At 41.4% G+C, this 20,031-nt stretch overlaps 1 protein-coding gene across 11 annotated transcripts in view; it reads right to left on the bottom strand.

Moving 5' to 3' along the window:
- DPF3 (double PHD fingers 3) overlaps nt 1-20,031 on the bottom strand; it is a 156,401-nt gene that overhangs the window by 53,619 nt on the left and 82,751 nt on the right. For 6 of the 11 annotated variants that reach the window (XR_009207916.1, XM_058420866.1, XM_040066257.2 and 3 more), the window contains exons 4-6: nt 5,764-5,891; nt 1,877-1,972; nt 804-842 (exon numbers count right to left, since the gene is read on the bottom strand). Coding sequence is in view for 10 of the 11 variants with exons in the window: in XM_058420866.1 (XP_058276849.1) it covers nt 804-842; nt 1,877-1,972; nt 5,764-5,891 (263 nt within the window). In the remaining variant the exon portion in view is untranslated. The remainder of the gene's footprint in view (nt 1-803; nt 843-1,876; nt 1,973-5,763; nt 5,892-20,031) is intronic. The other 5 variants (XM_058420867.1, XM_040066259.2, XM_058420869.1 and 2 more) reach the window with 1 other exon arrangement.

Raw genomic sequence — 20,031 nt, 5'->3', positions numbered from 1 at the left:
AACCGAGTCCTTCCCAGAAACAAAGAGCTTCCCAGGTTTCATGTCACCCTAATTTTGTTTCATGTCCCTAATTCTAAATCCTTAGCCTCAATTTCCTATATTGGGTCAGGCTAGAAAAGGGCTGCCTTTAGAAAACTGGCAAAGCACTTGTGACCAGCTGCAATTCAGGCTTACCAGTTTTCAACAGCTAGATAACCTGGCCCTAATTTTAAAATCCTAATTTCTGCCACATTTTGCTTTGGTTATTGATGCCATCGAATAAAACTAAAAATTGCTTGACATATTTAGCATTACTGAGACTTCTCTTTTTTGCACTGAAAGAAGCCAGGGCACTAGCAGAGCAGGAGTTAGTTGCAAGAAAAAAGCAAGCAATCCTGCTCCTCCTGTACTTAATAGTGGCCAAGTTCTAGGGCAGAAAAGAAACCATAAATGTATGCTTCAAAATGAATGGGACATCTAGCACCCTCCAACTCCTTTCCTTACAGTAGCAGAGAAGAAATTCTGTAACGTTTTCCTGAACAGGGAAGCAAAATCTTGCACATAACACTAACTTCAGGACTCTGTATAGGTCTGAGACACATGAATACACCAAATCCCCGTCTCCTGAGCAGTATATCTCTTTTAGGTATTCACTCCCTTACACTCACCCTAACCAGCATTGTGCAATTTACATGAGAGCAACTTATTAGAAAAGAGTCGTTAGCCTGGAATATTAGTTGGTCGCTACAGTCAAGCTTATGTGCATGTATTGATTCTATCTCCTGGTTTTGGTTACTGGTTCATACAAATTTTCTGAAACTTACATTTTTCTGGAAAATTTTTTTCCAGGTGGGGGTCTTTGGCTAAGAAAGAAAGAAAGAAAGAAACTGGTTCAGGTGATTTTGAGAATAAGGAAGGTGAAATATATACTTATCCAATTATTAAAGTGCTTTGATCTTATATTAAAGGACTTAAGCTCCAAAATAAAGAGGAGCAGAAAACTGAAACAACACAACAACCAAAGAAGAAACCAAAAGAGAGGGTCTGATGCATAAGTACATTGCAAGTATTCAATGTGGTTTCATGTCTCTTATTCAAAAGCTATTATATTCTGCTCATTTGGCCTAAAATGCGGCCCTTCTTGCTTGACTTCTGTAAACACATCAAAAGGTACTTCTAGAGCTCCTGTGCCCCTGCAGCATCCACTGGAGCCAAAGAGAGATGAAAATGCTCAAACCTTCTGAGACTTGTGTTCATGTTTATTCAGATGCCTAGCTTATGGGCCCACAATTGAAAACGTTGATTCCAAGTTTAAAATGTTGGCCTCATTATTTATCTGGTACCCCGATGAATTGTGAAGACATCTCAGGTAAGATAAGGGACACAGAGTCCCCTAAGGATAAAATATTGCCCTTTTTAAGCAAATGGAAGATTTGCCATGGGCTCAAGAGAGCCAGCCTCAGCCACAAAATGCTACCCTGGAGAAAGCTGCAAAACTTATTAACACAATTCAAGTTACTTTTATTAATACTTTTTTGGCTGTCACGACTGAATTTGCTGCTTTTCTGTAATTAGTAAATGTTTTTTTAAGGAGCATTGTAATAGCAGGATATCATCACAGTTATTACAGTTTACATTACAACTGTAAATATAACACTAAAATAAATTTCCCCCTAAGTTTTACTCTCAAAATAGTCCTTTTCTTTCACAGCAATTCACAAAAATAAACTGAAAAAATATTTAAAATCTATTACATATGACTGAAAATTACCTATAGTGTTATCACTATCATATATACATGGATGAATACTTTGCATACATAATACACTTAAGAAATACACACTAGAAAGCAGAGGTTTGCTTCCTTCCTTTCCATTCCAATAAACTCTCCACTTACCCGTCCTCTGGGCCTGTTCTTTCGTTTTGGAATATCTTCTTCCAAGTCTTCTTCCTCGTTCACTTCATCTGCATTTTCATCGTTTTCTAAAACCCTCTGTGGTTGAACAATAAACAGGAATGGTTAGAATAAAAAATGAGGACACATACAACTAACTGCTGCTCTCTGTCACAATGACTGTGGGTTATTACAGTTGATATAAAGCCAAATCAGATCCTAGTAGCCCTGCTTCTCTCTACCAAAGCAAAATTTGCTCTCTTTTCCACCCTAAGATCTCCAGGGAATTCCTACTAAAAAATACTGCTGATATCAGTCAACCATGATAAAAAGGCTCCTAAGAAAAAATACTGGCATCACTGAGCACCAATATTCCAAGACAACACAAATATTAGTATGCATAACTGCAGGGCCTGTCTGGGAATTTGTTTGCCTGGATTTTTTATTTTCATTTGCTGCAATTTAAATTGTTTTGTTTTATTCTAATGCTGAGAGTTCACTTTAGGAATACAAAACCAGTGTTTTTCTCCTTGGTAGCTCACAATCTTCTTTCTTTACCAAAAATAGAGAAAATTCCTCCATAAATTCCACAATGGATCTAGAAAGCCATGATTTTAAGGGCTTGCACCACAGTTACAACTCTAATCTGGAAGCAGGAAGTTTGTTGCATGAGAATGCTGAGGAATTACAGGTCTCATCTCAATTATTGCACCAGCAGCAATAATTTGTTCAACTAATTATTTATTAGGAACAACACTTCATCAGCTCACATAACTGTGAGATGCCTGGTCCAGGAAATTTCAATCTTTTCACTTGATCTTTTGAAAAGTAACCTCCACAGAACCAAACGCAGGCTGGCTGTCCTGCATGAAAACGTGAACAAATCAGGCATCACATGGAAAAAGGCCAGACAAATCATCACAACACTAATGTGGGAAGAAGTCCCATTGAAATTCCCTCAACCCGTGGCATGTCTGCTAGAAATACAGAGATTGGCCCCAGGCACTCCTGCCACTTATCGTGCTGTGCCATTTTGCAAGGGACTAATCTGGAATTTACCTAACTTACCTTTGCCATGCCAACATTCATTTAAATTAAAGCCACGATGCAGATTCCAATAGTGACATTAAACTGATAGGAATGTTTTTCAGTCTTACTGTATTTGTCCCTTCACTCTAATTTCTACCTAAAAGTTATTTGAGAGCCAGCAGAGAGGGAACAGGAGCAAATCAGTTTCTTTCTCTCCTTTCCACATACCTCAAGCACCAAATTCTGAATTTGTGGGAAAGAATACAACAGAAATTTCACATTTCAAAAAGTCTGTATTTAGAAGACCAGTTACAAAAGCTTATTCTTATTTTATCAGCTAAATTTCCAAGACTAATACTGGTCAGTGCATTACAAACAAGTTGTAGCACATGATAAAGATCAAGTCTTCATCTAATTTTTGCTTCTTCTATTTTTGACTATCAGGAGGCTATTAATGAGCTCTGACCATCGTGAAATACAATTTCACATAATACTGGAGGTACTAAATACTAGAGGGTCTAAAAAGTAAGCAGGTTCCATTTCTGCATACATAAAATATTTCTTCAAAATTCATACAACTGTATACATTAATTGACTTCATCTTAGGACTGAAGTGCTAGAAAATTTTTGTACATGAGGAGACTGTAAGAAATGCAAGAATGTATGTAAGAAAATAAGCAAACTTACTGATATGAGTTTGTATTTTTACATTGCTTCATATCTTAAAGTATCTCTAAAAACTCCCAATGAGACAGGGGCAACCACATCATATGTGGGAGGGAAAGAAGCTAATTTACAACAATAGTACTACACAGGAGTTAAGAGAAATATTACGAACTGCTTTCTTGCTTTAAAATTGAAGCATCAATTTAGGAAAGAGATAATATGTCAGTGTGAATTTGGTGACACTGCCAGAGTAATTACTTTAATCCTTGATAAAAGGGGCATAACCTTTCTGCTGCGTGGTCAGAAGGCTACTCTAACTCTTCTCCATCAAACAATGGAGACACACATTCAATACCGATTTACCGTAGGGCAAAACTGTCAATCCTGTTACATACCAACTGTACAGCAGGTCCCAATGTCTGCATCTATTTAGCACAGGGAACCCTTATATGCTTTAGCAGAGAAACTTTTCTTTTCCTATTATGACTTTTCAAAACAGTTTCCCAGCCCTATGCACTGAGATGGGAATTACAATTATGGCTATCTCACCTGCTCACTCTCACCACCATTGAGGCTGGGCCCTTTAGAGTTACAGCACAGACAAGCATGCAAAGGAACAAAAGAGAGATTTGCGCTCTCTTATTTGTCATACCGATAAAGGCACTGGTTGTGATTTTGATCTGGTGCAGTCAAGCTGCCAGGTGCCAAAGTACACACTGAAAGCTGCCTACTAGTGAAGGCTTTGGCAATCATTGTTCTACAGACAGAATCCAGATAAGCTGTGCTTGCATAAAATAAAGCAGCAAGACACAGCTTTTGCATCTGTTCTAATCAAACTACCATCCAGGTGACAGGTCACAGCTACAGCAGTTTAGCTGAAAATCTGTTCTATTTTTTTGCACCCTCTCCCTGCTCTTCAGTGCATGAATTTATGTCAGTTCCACTAACTCTGAGGTCTCTTTCCTCAGACTGCTGCTGGGGATAATTTGGGAGCTCAGATCAAACAGCAACATTCAAAGGCAGTTGTCAATTTCATAAGAATGCTACACCATGACTTCTTGCGACCTTGGAAGCAGGTAAAAACAGACCTTTAGCAAGAGCTCTCAGCTTAACAGTCCCAGATATACTATTGAAGAAGCAAACGCAGAGCTCATGCCAAGCTTTTCCCCAGTCCATGAGCATGGCATGCTTCCTCTCTGACAGTGCTCTTTTGCCTGTGTAACTGGGAATGGGAGACCCGATTGTGCTGCCCTTACCTGTGTAAAATTTCCAACAAATAGAGCAGTAAGGCTGAGCTCCAGGTAATACAGATTTGATGCCTATGTTTTTCTGTTTCATTTGGCATGGGACTGACCCCTCAAATTTGACTGCTTTTAGATACAGATGCAACATTTTGTATCTCACCCAGAGTTACCAAGTTTGACACATTGCTAATGACTCTCTCTAAAAATCCCTAAAAAGGCTCATGGCACAATGGTGCTTAGCATCACCAAAGATGTGCTGTAGGAGAGGCCCACTTTCCTAGGGATTTAAGATGTTTTAAAAGTGACATGGACTTATACAAGAACCCTTTATATTACCTGAATTCCTTCTATAACAGACCTACAACTGTGCTTCGGCTTTTAATTTTTGAAGGATGAAATGGAATCTTGACAATTTTCAAACCTTAATGCACGTCAAGAGGCAATATTTCTCATACTGCATCACTAATAATAGCTGAGATATTTAAGATTACAATTTTTAAGTTTTTTTTTTCTTGTATACCTCTAGAAGGCTACCTACTATTAAAACAAACAAAAACAGGCAATGACACATGTTAGTCTACAGCAGCTGTGAATCCAAATTGAAATCCGTGAAACTCACTTTAAATGCGAACCATTAAAATTCAGTTTATAGTTGGGATCCAGCTCAGTTTCTTATTTTTTAATGTAATTATCTCACAGTGCTGCAAAATAAATTCCAACACAGGACATGTGCAGAACATAGTCAAACAACAAAGATTCTTGTGACAGGAGACGTGTGTGAGATACTGACATAATTTTGAGCATCACAGTGTAGCACAAAGCTTTGATAACAATTTGGCAGTAGAATGGCACAACTATCAACAGATACACTGTTCTACCACAGGACAAAAGACTGCTAGACTTAGATTGTAAAATCCAGCCCTGATGTCAAGGCATGGGGCTCTCCTTTACCTGGATTTCTTGTATAGTGTCTTCCTCTTTAGTGTCTGTTTTTTTCTCTATTCCCTCTCCACGCAGCAAGGCTTCCAGAGTTGTACTTTCTGAGGTGAACCCATCTTTTTTCAGAGGCAGATCAACTTCTGAAAAACAAAACACACTCACTGTGTGTCTTCCCCAAATAGCTAACAAGAAGAAGGATGGAGATGTCAAGCAGATGATGAACAGACATTCAAACTTGTTTCTGTCTTGAAGGGGAGCTCTTCAAGTTCATTTAACCACTGAGAAACTCCATATATGATTAATTTCTATCCTACTGAAAAACTGGTATCTTTTAATTTGCTGTGCTTGCTTACAGGAAAAAAAGGCTGGATATATTTCATCAGGAGGAAATAAATTGGGGGGGAGGGGGGGGATCCTTCTCCTTTGTGTAAACTCCCTATGCTTCAAATAAAGAACAAAACCAGGACCTTTTAAGATACTGAAATAACAAATATGAAGAATCTGATCTCCTGAAGAAGAAAAGTAGCTTAATGCAATTTAGCATCTGGCACAGTTTATATAGCACAGCTTCAATCCTCATTCTCCTACACCAGGGCATGTTCCACATGTGGGAAAACACAAAGCTTGTGTGGGGGGCCAATGCTGAGACCTTACATTGAAAAACAAAGAGATGTGTCTTGAATTTTCCTGTAATACTGACTAGATAAAATCTCTGGTTGGCTCCAGCTGGCGATACCAGCAAAGAAACACAGTTATGAGGGTGGAATCTTGCCCATAAAATGGGACAGCACCCAGTAACTGCAGGAAGAGCCACAAGCTGGCTCGGGAACAGGCTGGGGACAGAGCCCCAAAGACACTGTGGATTTATGAGGAAGCTTGATGCAATCTGCTGGAGAAGTGAAGGAACAGAGCTTTATTACCCTTTCAAATGCGGCCACTAGATTATGAGGCAGTGCAGCAAACAGGCAAATCCAGCGCCTTAACTTTAGCAAGATATTAAAATATATCTGGGCAATAATCTAGTTTTCCTTGTAGACCCTAGCCTCTACCCCACTCATACAGGGGCTCATTTAGAGCAATCCCCTGGCAGGGAAACATCCTGCACATGTCTTTACCTGACACTGCCAAGTATCGATTCCTCAAGTACTCCTTCCCTTGTAAAATGAATTCCTTTCTCTAGACCAGTATATTTACAAGTAATAATGTACAAAATAATGCTTACAAATCAGCATCTGGTGTCCTTGATTCACAGTTCTGTCTACTTATGCTTTAGAACTGTGTTTCGTTCCCCAGTCTGCCTGAAGCTCCCTGCCTTTCTGTCACCATGAGCTGTACATTCTGCAGGGCAGAAATTCATGTGCTCTTGAAGTCCCAAATCAGTCCTGCAAACCACCTGGGACAGTAAAGTATAATCTGTTTCATGGGGGCACTTGCGTCCCAGGAATATGTTTGTTCTATGTATGAAAAACTTTAAGTTAGCAAATGATTCAGCGTCCCTGATCAGTAGTTCCACAATGTATTTGCTCCAGTCTTCTGAAGTGAGAGAGCTCAGCCAATAACCACAGAAAATCCAGCAAAAATTCCAGGAAGAAGCTATTCTATTCATGGAGGGAAAGGCTGGGTACAAACCATGCAGAAAAACCAAACCACTGGGATTTTAAAGGAAACTCCCAGGACAACCCACACAATGGGATGGGGTCAACTGTGAATTGATCCCCCTTCTCATCACAAGGAGCTCTATTCAATCAGGCCTCTGTTTTCAGCATTAAGCTCTGCATACCCACCCCATTATGGCCCCTTCCCCAACTTCTCCCTTGCTTGAGCTATAAAAAAGACAGAAAAGTCAAAAGAGAATCATTCAGATTGAATTTCCCTGTATGAACTCCTAGTACCTCCCTCTGGGTCCAAATATTTCAATAGAAAGAAGGGATTTTTGACTTATGTGCAAATCCCAATGCTTGAATCTGAAGTCACTGAAGAACCTCCATAATCATCTCTGGATGTGGGCTTGGCTTGGGTTCAAAGTCCTGTGCTTGGGTGCAAAAGGGCACTTGCTCTGTATTTAGAACCTTGAGGGACTGCAAACCCCAAGGGGTCATCATACATTCAGCAAGCAAAAAAGCTTCAAGCAAGCTCCAGGGCATTGGAAACAAACATGTCTTCACTGTGACAAGCTACGCCTGTCTCTCTGGATACCAACACATGCAGCAAATGAATGCATTAGAAAAAGAAATGAGCAAGGAAAGGCTGAGAGTAGTAGAACATATATGAAGGTGGAACTACTCCCCATTTGTTCCAGAGATATCAAAATCTAAGTTTGAAAAGAGGGAAAGGTAGGTTTTAAGGTCAAAACAGGAAGCTGTCTTTAATAGTCATGGTGGTTCTGTGTGGCACTGCTACTTCCCAACAACAACACTCCAGGAGAACTTTTCATCCAAAACTCTCAGAGCATTTTCTAATTACTAAATTTAACATCCCACTGACAAGGCGTTGTAAGGTAATATTTTTATTCACAGTTGATGGGGAGACTGAATCACCAGGAAGTTAAGTTAGTGAGCTGGGCATCCAGTGAAAATAAACTCAATGTCTGCTTCCCATTTACCCACTAAACTGACTGCCATTTGATGGCATTCAACTTCTTAATTTTCTTCTCCACTGGTAGCTTCTATGAATGCAATTTAATTCCTAAATAGCTCTAGAAAGTGGGAAAAAAGCAGACACTATCTTATCTGGAATGTAAAGTTTACAGCCTAAAAACCTTCAGAGGTCCAAAGACAACCCCTTGTAATGAATTAGTCTTTGTAATTAATTCAATCCTTCCTGGAAAATGGCTAGTCTATAAAGGGTACAGTAATGAAGACAGGAAAATTATGTTTCCAAACCCCTTTTTGAATCCCCACAGATGAAAGTCTTCTAAAATCTAAAAAATAGTTCAGTTAACCTACAGAAATAGTTAAACACTACCAGGGATCATTAAATTAATTTTATGAAAACCCTTATTTTCTCTTTCCTATTTAACTATCCATGATTTTCCCACAAAAGCAAGAAAAGTATCTTTTACTCTTATGCCAGTACCCTAAAGAAAACTGAGGAGCCAACTCAAAAATAAAATGTAGTTTTCATGTGAAAGATCAAGGCTTTCCCCAGACCATGGGAACTGCTATTTGGAAGTAAGGTGGGGTCTGTTCCACTCACTGTCCTGCTTATGGAGGTACCAGCCAGTGCCTGAAGCTTCAAACAAGGCCAGAGGGAGACTCTTCTGGGCCTAAGAAATTAAGCTGTGCCCCTGTGCTCGCCTCTGTTTTGATATTGCTCATACCACACTATGCATTCACCTCCCATGCTGCAGAAGAAGCTATAAACGTCTGTCATGAGAGAAATGCAAAAGAACTTACCGACCCTAATACTGCGTTTCATCCTGAGACATAAATGTAGTATCCCTTCCAGTTACCCTAAATCTGTCTCTTCTAAAAATACACAGAATAGCCCAGCCCTTTCTGAATTTTGATACATTTTTCCCTCAATGTTTTCCCACCTGATAGAGTTCAACAGTTAAACTATAATTTGAAAAGAGTGTTTCACTATATTGCCAGCCTCCTTGTTCTTGCTGGGGAAAATAGAAGTTCTTGACCACAATTTTTGTAATTCCTTTTAATTCCTCTCCTTTCAAGGATAAACAGCCACAATCTTTTCCATTACTCTGCTGGAGGAAGTTTTCCATATGGTCCTGACAAACCTTTCTGAACTTTCTCTTATTATACATCAGTCTTCCCAAGATGGACCAGTACTGCATCTGGCATTTTCAGATGAAACCACATCTCCCATTTAAAGAAATGAATTACAATACTCTTTAGATTACTCCTCAGGCTGTGTCTTTCAATGGCCAAATTACTTACTAAGCAGAAGAATTAGGAATCTTGAAATGGGGACAAGAACTTCCCATAAGGAATACATTCAAACACAGAGGTACCATATTAAAATGCCCATCCCTCTGCCTACTCCCCAAGCACATTCACATCCCAGAGTGCTCTGCACAGACCTTTCCAGCCATGATTGCTCTCAATAACTTTTTTATTATTATTATATATTATTATTATATATTATGTGCAAATCATTGTAGTTGGCAAGGTATTCCCATTCTGCAGCTTGTTCATTAGTGCACAATACAACACTGGATCAAGCACTAAGCTGTAAGCCTTTATCTACAAGGAAAGTTTTCTTCCATTATGTTTTATTCCAAAAGATGTTATCCAAGACAATTCTTAGTTTCTCTTTGGGGACATAACTAAGGTCTTCAGAAAGTTTCAGAAAACTGTCAACCCCCCCCTAACTATTAGTTCTTTACATATCCTGTAAAGAAATTTAAGGAAGTAGTGAGGCATGCTTTTCCTTGGTAGGAAATAATGTAGTAGGTTAGAACCTCCTATACCATCATTTCCCAGGTGCTTTACTGCTTATATGTAATTACTGTTTCAATCAATTTCTCAGATGTTCATGTAGAATTTATGTGTCTTTAAATCTTTGAATCACATCCAAATCCTTTTTAAATATAGGTAATAGCATTTGCTACCCACTAATTGTTCTAAATTCCTTGTAACTTCTAGTTTGTATCACAAGCTCTTCTTCAAACATTACAATTTCAGAGAACATAATCTTTATTACCAGTAATAACTACCAGTAAATTCACTGTAATTAAAAGCTTACTCTTTTATATGAAAATTTCAAGAAGGTTTGTAGATAAATTTCCTTTTGATTAGGAATATGAATACAATACAATGGTTGCAATACAACAAATACAATAGCACACGGTTAATGTAACAGATACAAGAACTAGCTAGAACTATACAAAATTGAAATGTCAAATCAACAAAAATAATCAATGAAAAATGTTTTTTAAGAATTCTTCCTGTTTTAGTAAACCATCATATTCTAGGTATCACAGCTAAATATTGTTCATATATTATAATATATGTGTGTGTGCATATAATTAAAATTTATGTTTCTTAACTTGGCAGGGTCCCTTCCATAGTGATTAAATTAACATGGTTATTTCTGCTTACCAGCTCAGTGCAGCAACCTCTCTATTTATTAAGGTCCTGAGATTGCAGTGGTAGAATCTGAACAAGAACTCATGCCAGTGTCATTCCTGTATCTGTTTTCTATTGAATTGCTGCCTCCAAAAGAAGCACAATTTCACAAATCCCACAAAATGGTGGGCTTTTTCAAGTTCTGATTTGCCAAAATAGCTGCAGATTCCTGTCCTTAAGTAAGCTACATTTGGTTTACAACGCATTGAGAGCTAAGCAACTTTTCAGTGTCTCTTTGAAACATAAATTAAAAACAATCATCCCTTTTTCTATACAGTGCAATGTATTTGTTTTACAATGGATCATTTCCATCTCCACAGTAGCAGCTGCCACCCAAACCATCATCTCTGTGCACTCGTAAGCAGCTCCATTTCCAGTTCTAATTGGGAACAGAGATACTTATTGGGTGAGTTCCAGCATGATCTATCATGCCAGAGACAGCTACTATGCAAACCAAAGCAATCCAGCTTCCAAAATCCCTCTTAGACAAATACTGACTTTGCACATAGATTCTTGCATTTTTGTTTCTTGGTGCCGTTTTTTTGGAACATAAAAATTGCCAGAGGAAACTGTATGTTACGAGTCCATGAAGTGTTGTTTAGCATGGATAAATCCAAAGATATTACCTTAATAACCACTACCTCTCTAAAATCATATAGGTGGTCTAAAAAAGCCACCTAATTCACAGCAAACAGAACTACTGCTGAGTGAATGCAGCCACTAAGCTCATTAAGAGGATGTGGCAGGATGTGTCTGAAAGTGCAGTGCAGTGGCTCAGCAAGCAATTAAATCCCATGACAGTTTAAAATGAGAATCTATCAGTGTCACAAGAGTGTGAAGCCTCAGCATCTCTGCTGTTCCCACCCCCAGCGTTTTATTTATTATGGTGTATTGGGAACATAGGAAGTCAAAAAGATTATAATGAAATATGCCATATAAAAACCAGATTAAGCCTGCTCTTCTTTGGGGAAATATGCAGAGAGAAAAGCTGTCTGTTAGCTGTCGAGTTTGCAAAAGATACCATCTTTTGGGATGGTGCTCTCTGCCAGCAGACAGAGTGCCCCAGGGGAAATGGTGGTGAAAAACCCAGACAAGCAGCATCCATCCATCCATCATATGCTCATCTCCACATCTCCAAGGCACAAATATAGTGTTAGAGTGCAAAGGGTGGGGGCAGGGGGATGGAATCCCTTAAGAAAGAATGGGGAGACAATGCCTTACGTGAATAGCTGCATTTTGTAGCTTTTCTGTGCATGCACAACCAGACTCTCCTTTGCTTGTTTGCTTGTTGTGTTCATGGCCAGTACGGTGACTTGTTAGTGTCCTTGGAACTGATACATTCACAGCAGTGACCAGAACCAGGCATACTAAAGGCAGAGCTCTGCCCCTGCCAGCACAGCACAACAGCACAGCATCCGCAGGTCCAGATCTCCAAAACCCTTCTTTCACTACACCACGTCCTGCTATCCCAGGGGCAGATGCTCATGTTATTGCAATTATGATTTAATGCTGATTTTCCACGGCCCCTGATATCCCACCCTTTTCTCCCAACACTCCTGCAATTCAGCATCCATCTGCAGCAAACTTGTCACTGACAGTTGTGCACAAACATGGCCCACAGAACCTCCTGGCAGCCCAGCCATGGGCCTCCCCTGGGGCAGATTACTGATAACACAGACTCTCACAATGAGTCCATAAAGCCAAACAAACATCCCTAGGGTGTAGTAAACATCAAATTCGCTTTATTTTTAATCCAAGCTGCAATACAGCCATGCTGTACCAGAGATTGTAAGGCTACTCCAGTAATTCTTTGTCTCTCCCACCAATCCCACTCTAAACCTCATGTATGTTATTGCACTCTCAAGGTAAACTGGGCTGTGGTGAGAACAAGAATCCGGCCAAAGACAATTGATAAACCACTTCTAGAAACAAGACCACTTGAAAGCATGAGAGTATCTATTTCCACAGAAACAAACCATTTTGAATGGGAAAAATAGTTTAGTGGACTCTCTATCCTGTAAAGCTCTGAAATTAATCTTAGCAAATGTTTGAAATTTTAGGCACTACTGAGATTTGCTCTAGAGACCACGGGGTGACTGGAAAATCACAGTGTCTTCCTAGCACCTCCTCGTGGAAAGCTGCTAATTTCATGATGAGGCTGGGGGAGGGCAGAGGGCAGGGGGAGTAAGTGAAGACAGAGGAAGATCTGATATGGGTGGGACTGTACACTTTCAGTCTTTAGCCTGGTCATAACTGCAGAAATATCAGAGGACAACTCTGAGTTTTAAGACTGGGATTCAATGGAAATCTTCTATCAGTCCCTAGTTAAAATATGTCCCAGGAGGCTACAAGGCAGCAGGAGGGAGAAATAGGGCTGCAGAAAATTGCAGAGACCCTTAAACGTAAGGTTAAGCATTGTTTAGTTTAACACACTATCAAACTGTGGACTTTACAAGCAGCTGTATTTCTCTGGCAGACTAGAATGCCTCTATAAAATCTCTCTCTCAAAAAACCCCAAACAAAACAGCCCTCTTGTCAGTTGTCTCTTGGAAGTTTTCTACAGATTTATTTCTCAGCACAGATATAAATCATTGTCAGATATAATAAGCTGTACCTGCTTCTCAAAGACTGCCAAATTACAGTATCAGACTAAATGCTGGATTGAGTAACTACCCTCAGGGCTGAAGTCGTCTCCATTCAGAAATATCTCCATTCAATAGCATTTTTCTAGCACTCATTTGTGTTCTGGTCACTCCTGCATTTGTGTTCTAGATGGGTTCACACTGCACCACGACTTCTGCAGCAACACTGTAGGCACTATCAAGGGACAGAGGCAAGATAACCTTTTGAGAATTTAGAGAAAAATATTAAGTAAAAAAGCCTATTCCTTTGGGAATCGTGTCACCCTAACAGGGCTTCTGGTCTGTTGGGAGTAAGAGAATAACTTGGGCTGTCTATCTGTAAATGGTCATCTAGAATCACTCGCACAGATAGATGATGGGCATTTTGAACCCTCCAAAGCACCAGAATTAAATAATTAACCAGACGGTTATCAGCAAACACCAGTCCGCCCCTCCCCACAGGCGAAATGGTCATACCCACGTTGCACACACTGCAAAGGGTAGCAGGGAGTGGACCTCCATCACAAGCAACTGCACTGGATGTGACAGAACCGAATAAAAACGCTCGTACGGCGCGCAGATTCATACATAAACCATGTGCAGAGCCGGCCATGCCAACCTTCCTGCAAATTCTGTGAGATTCTGCCTAGCTTCTCGTCCTTATCGAGGACGGTGGAGGGGATACCTTTAGTAACAGATAAATCTCTGTAATGCAGTTATCTCTCAGCTGCAGTGCACAAGCATCCCAATTAATTCAGTCCAGGCCTAGCAGAGCCGGCACTAAGCCAGAGCTGATAAACCTGCCAAAGCCAATCTGAGTCCTGCAGGGATTCTCGGGAACCTGCTCCGCGCATTCTGGTGCTCCGTTCTGAGGGGGTGTGTGCTCAGCTCTGCCCGGCCCCGCACGGCATGGCGGCTTTGCTGACCCAGAGTTCTGGGGAGCAGGCAGAGACAGCCGCTCACCCGAAGGCATCAGCCGGGGTGTGGCAGGGCTCTGAGCAGCACAGCCTGATGCCAGCTGTCCCAGCCCCGCTCCTGTGTGCGGCCTGCAAAGCTCCGGCATGCGGGCAGGGAGCGCACTGCACGCCGGGCAGGCCCGGGGAGCAGCACGGCCATGCCTGGGGTACGGCCGTCCCTGAGGGAGCAGCACGGCCATGCCTGGGGTACGGCCATACCTGAGGGAGCAGCACGGCCATGCCTGAGGTACGGCCATGCCTGAGGGAGCAGCATGGCCATGCCTGAGGAACAGCCATGCCTGAGGGAGCAGCACGGCCATGCCTGAGGAACGGCCATGCCTCAGGAATGGCCATCCCTGAGGGAGCAACACGGCCATGCCTGAGGTACGGCCATACCTGAGGGAGCAGCATGGCCATGCCTGAGGAACAGCCATGCCTGAGGGAGTGGCATGGCCATGCCTGAGGAATGTCCATGCCTCAGGAATGGCCATCCCTGAGGGAGCAGCACGGCCATGCCTGAGGAACGGCCATGCCTGAGGTACGGCCATGCCTGAGGAACGGCCATGCCTGAGGAATGGCCATACCTGAGGAATGGCCATCCCTGAGGGAGCAGCATGGCCATGCCTGAGGAACGGCCATGCCTGAGGGAGCAGCACGGCCATGCCTGAGGAACAGCCATGCCTGAGGAATGGCCTTACCTGAGGTACGGCCATGCCTGAGGGAGCGGTACGGCCATGCCTGAGTAACAGCCATCCCTGAGGAACAGCCATCCCTGAGGAACAGCCATCCCTGAGGAACGGCCATCCCTGAGGAACAGCCATGCCAGGCACACCTGGGCCAGCATCCCTGGCTCAGCGAGCGCTGAACTGCATAAACCAACGGAGGACAGAAAGGCCACAGCAAAGCGGCAATGATTTTGGGGATGGCATAGGGAGCAACCACCCCTGATGCTGCCTTTGGCATCTCTGCTGTCCCACCAAGTGATGCTGAGCCAAATTCTAACAGAGGCGCTCTCTGCTTTTCCATCATCTGTCGAATGGAGATAGTCTTCACCTATCCTCTGGGGTTTGGTAAGGCGTGTTTAATATTCATAGGCGTTCAGGCATTCAAATAAGATGCACCAAAAAATGCAAGGTGGTCTTACAGGCTCTCACAAAGACAAATTTGAACATATTTTCCTTCCAGCCAAGAAAAACACTGAACAAGTAGGACTATTTCCACAGATATCATATTTTAGTGGCCAATTCACAAATTCCAAAGGACAAAGATAATATTTACTCCTATGTTAAGATACGTCTAACAGATGAAGCTATGTAAGTGAAAAATGTTATTATAAGAAGGAAGGCTTGTAATAGGAAAATGGCATGAGATGCTAGTAGGTATCCTTTCAGAAATGGGAAAGAACAAAGCAAATTATCTCTGAGATGCTCAGATCTCTTGCCACAAAAAGGCAAGCAATTTCAAGACGCCTATAAAGGGTTTAGACAAAAAGGTGAACTCTAGAATTAATAACAGAATGGTAAACAGGAAGATTAATGGCACCAGAGAAAATGCAGATGGTGAAGCCCAGCCTGCAGGCTCAGCAAGCCTCTGAATAGGGAGGGGGAAAAAGGCAAGGTGTAAACAAGGTGACCTTCAAAGCCACGGGAATGCCTGCCAACAGGCCAGCCAGAGGGCATCCCGAGACACAGATGTGCCATCTGGGGTAGGCTGTCTCATGACAACGTGAACAAGATTTGTCTTTTTCAGAATTTGCAGGGAGGCAAAATGAGTAGTAGCAGAAAATATGACCATTCATTCAGAAGTGGCACAATTAAATGCACAGGTTGGAAAAGGATGCCATCCATTTCGTAAAGAAAATACAAAAGAATTCCCTGAATATCCCCACTCAGAAAGGTCTTGTGCCCACTTGTAAACCCTGCTTATGCAAGGTGTGGGAGAGGAGAAACTGGTTTTCACCAAACAAATGTTTTCCTTGAGGGTTTAGCCTTTAAGTTTATGGTAAGAAAAAAGAAAAAAACAAAAACAAAAAAACCAACCAAATAAAAAAAACCACCACAACAACAACAACCTCAGCACATACTGCAAAGCAGCTCTTTAAGTCCATGATGGTATAAATTTTCCCCAGCTTGGCATAAGTCTGTTCACTCCAGATGGCACATTTGGGTTGAAAGCAGGTAAAGATTTCTCAGAGATCTCTGTGTCCAGTATTTACAGAGTTCCCTTGCTCTTCCCCAGTGCTTAGCTGGTCCCTCTTTATGCCTGGGAGATCTCAGTTCTCTTCCTACAGTGAAAACTGGGAGAGAGAAATCTCCTACCACAGTTCTGCAGGGAAGCCTGGCTCTGTCAGGCCTGATGCTTAGATCATCGTGATCAACCTGGAGAATTAAAAGGTAAATGTAATCACACTTTTTTTGGTTTTGTTTTAAATGCATCAATCAAACACCACAGTGAGGCAGTGCTAAGGGGAACAATGCTATCTGTACATAAGCCTTCTACAGAATTAGCCAAACATGAAGTGTTATGATATCCAGAGGCAAGAATATTAGGGGAAAACAGAATAAGGAACAACATTACAGCTCACTGTGGAAAAAAAGCAGACCTTAGCTATGGGATTCCAGCAGGCAGTGTATTCACACATGTTTTTTCCTTTCAGCCTGGCTCAAAGTACATCAAATCTGAGTATTTCAGGCAAAAACTGGCCCATCTGAGTTCAGTGCTGAAAGTTGCTAATTCAGTGCTAGGTGTGCAAACAGGCCTGTCTGAATGTGTTTTCCTCTGATAGGCTGAATACCAGTGGAGATATTGCCATGACCTCTGGTTTCACAGAAGGAACCACAGGTGCTTGGATGAGGTCAGGCAGCTCATGCAAAGCCTGCACAATCCAATGCTGTTACGTCACAAGGGTTTGACCCAAGCGAGCTTCATTGCCAGCAGGAGCTGCCATCGTGGCTCTGGGCATCAGCACACACCTGTATCCAGAAAGTCCCATCATGTGGCTCTGTTGATTGCTTTTTGAATAGAACAGGAATGGAGAGATGAAGTACACACCTAAAAACACTAATGTGGCAGTGAGGAAGGAATTAGGAAAAAAAAGGCAGAAAACCAGCAAGATGGAGGAAAGGTGCTATATTCCTTCTCCCTGTCTGCTGCAGCGAACTAGAGCATGCTTGTTCTGAAAACTGCCACAGAAAAGTCGGAAAAAGGGAATCTCTGGGCCTTGAATCATGTCTTTTCAATATCCCTCTCCTTTATCCTCTCTGCTAACAGAGAGAAATGCTGTAAACTCGCAGATCCTGAAAAATATACATTTCCACACCTTACAAAATACAGCGAAAATAGGTAATAATGGGGAAGAGAGAGAGAGAGCCATGCAAGGGGGAAACAAAGTGGAATAGAGAATAGTTGCTCTTCTCTCCTTTCCTTCTGCTCAGCTTTCCCTTTGTTCATCTAACACTGAGCCAAACTAAGCCAAAAGGAGCTGCCATGCTGGGCTACAAGATTGATGGCTGCAGGCAGACTCCACAGTGAAGAGACGGATGACTGGTCATTTCCTGCGATGCACTGAAAAACATCCATCCTTGCAGCCATGCTGAGTCCATTTGTGCTCCTTTTGAAATGAGAGATAAACACAGGCAGCCAGAGGCACCTGGCTGTCCTTCTCCCTCAGAAGGACACAGCTATAGTCCTCTGGGTTCCTTGAGAAGGTCGCTCTGTCCATCCCTGAACATCTGGCTGTGGGATTTGCTAAGTCTCTCTCTCCCCCAGCAATCATCCATCTATTAGAGCACAGTGCAGGTTGGAAGAAAACGGTGAAGAGAATGGTGTGACAACCTCATCAATCTACAGCTACACGCTTGGCTATTTAGTTTTCTTTACACTATTCCTAAATATGGAGGGGTAGGGGGGAGAGAATCACTACTGGTATGAAGGAGGGAATAGTGGAAATGGCAGTGTGGGTTGGAGTAAGTCCTTATGACTATTAAAATGTTGTGCATGTACTAAAGCAGTAGGGAACTAATTAAGATTCAGGATTGAAAGGCAAAACAAAAAAGTTGGATGCACTCTTGTTCCATCTGTAGCACTTGCTGAGAGTTCAGATATACTTGGGGCATCATCTTCAGCAGAAAAAGGTTAATTTTTTTTTTTTTCTTTTTTTTTTTTTTTTTTCTTCCCACTTAGATATTAGCAGAAAGCTCCCTGGAAGAATATACTGTAAGTTTATTTAGTGCCAGCCCTGGTATAGCAACTTCAGAGGCACAAAGCACTTAATCCTCAGTCCTTTCGATTTAGTTAATAATGTCTTTGTTGCTGATAGTGTCCTGGTTTATATCACTGCTCACAAATACAGCCTCTGTGTTTCCAGTTCTCCCGCCGTGCTGCTACCTCACTTAGGCAATGAGCATTACATGGCAGATGTATCCGTAGCATCACTTACAAATTAGCATCACTGCAGAAATTCCTGTAACCACGAACCTCACTTTGTCAGAGTAGCACATATCTATAACTGTGTCATTTACAGACACTGCAACAAGGAAATCAAGAGAAGATAAAAGCATTCGCCATCCCTCAAAAACACAAAGAAATGAGTCACTTGAAGCAAGTGTTTATATGTAGTTTTAGCACTCTATCCGAGCCAGCTTTGAAAATTTGTCTTTTATTCCCATCATGCAATGCTGTTTATTTTAGGCCAACAACAAGAGGATTTTCACTACAACTCTTTAGGACATGCATAGGATATTAATCATGACCATATGTTTTCCTAAGACATAAACCACACACTTGCCAAGGGCAATCACATGCATTCAGAAGGATATCATTTCCATCAAGAGAGGTAACGTTTTCATCCTTTCTCTTACATCAAGAACCATGGCTTTAGCTGATAGAAATCACTGCTTGCTGTTGTCTTTATCAGAACTACCAACCTACAACAGCTAAGGCCCCAGACCTAAATTACCTGGTTTGTTTAAGGGAAACCATGCTCCAAGTGCAACCTCAGTGAGATCTCTGGTCTAGGAGGCATTGCACATAAAAGTTATATCCACCTATTCCAATGTATTGCATCAAATCTCCTTCCCCAATGGAGTTCATTACTGGGAAGGGATGCTATGGCAAAGACCAATGGTGTCAGAATCCTGAAGAATAAAATACCTGTAATAAACTACTAGTCAATCAAGTGAAAAATGCAGGGAATATTGAAATTAATCATAATCTAGTAAAAAGGTACTTAATATCTCTCAGGTAGGAGACGATTATGAGGCTGTAAAATGTTTACTACAGAATAGGAATGAAGAATGAAAACTTCCAGCAGGGAGGGTTGATACAGGGATGTGGGAGGGGAAGTCATCATACTTTCTCTCCATTCTACTCTCAGCAATTCTACAAAGCTTGTAAGAGTTGAAACTGAACGTTATATTAACATTTATTGCTCATTCTGTTATATTATGCACCAGGAAAATAACACCTGCTATAAATATTAAAATATTTCATGCTACAAATCAATTTAATTTGCTATGTGTTAGGAGAACAATAAAATTTAATAAATAGGGGTTTAAAACCCATATTTTACGTAATTATATTCCATAATATCTTTGCTGGGTTTTGCTAACATTTTCT

Source organism: Hirundo rustica, chromosome 6 (genome assembly GCF_015227805.2).
Source record: "Hirundo rustica isolate bHirRus1 chromosome 6, bHirRus1.pri.v3, whole genome shotgun sequence".
NCBI lineage: Eukaryota > Metazoa > Chordata > Aves > Passeriformes > Hirundinidae > Hirundo > Hirundo rustica.
This window is presented reverse-complemented; position numbering and strand designations above follow the sequence as displayed.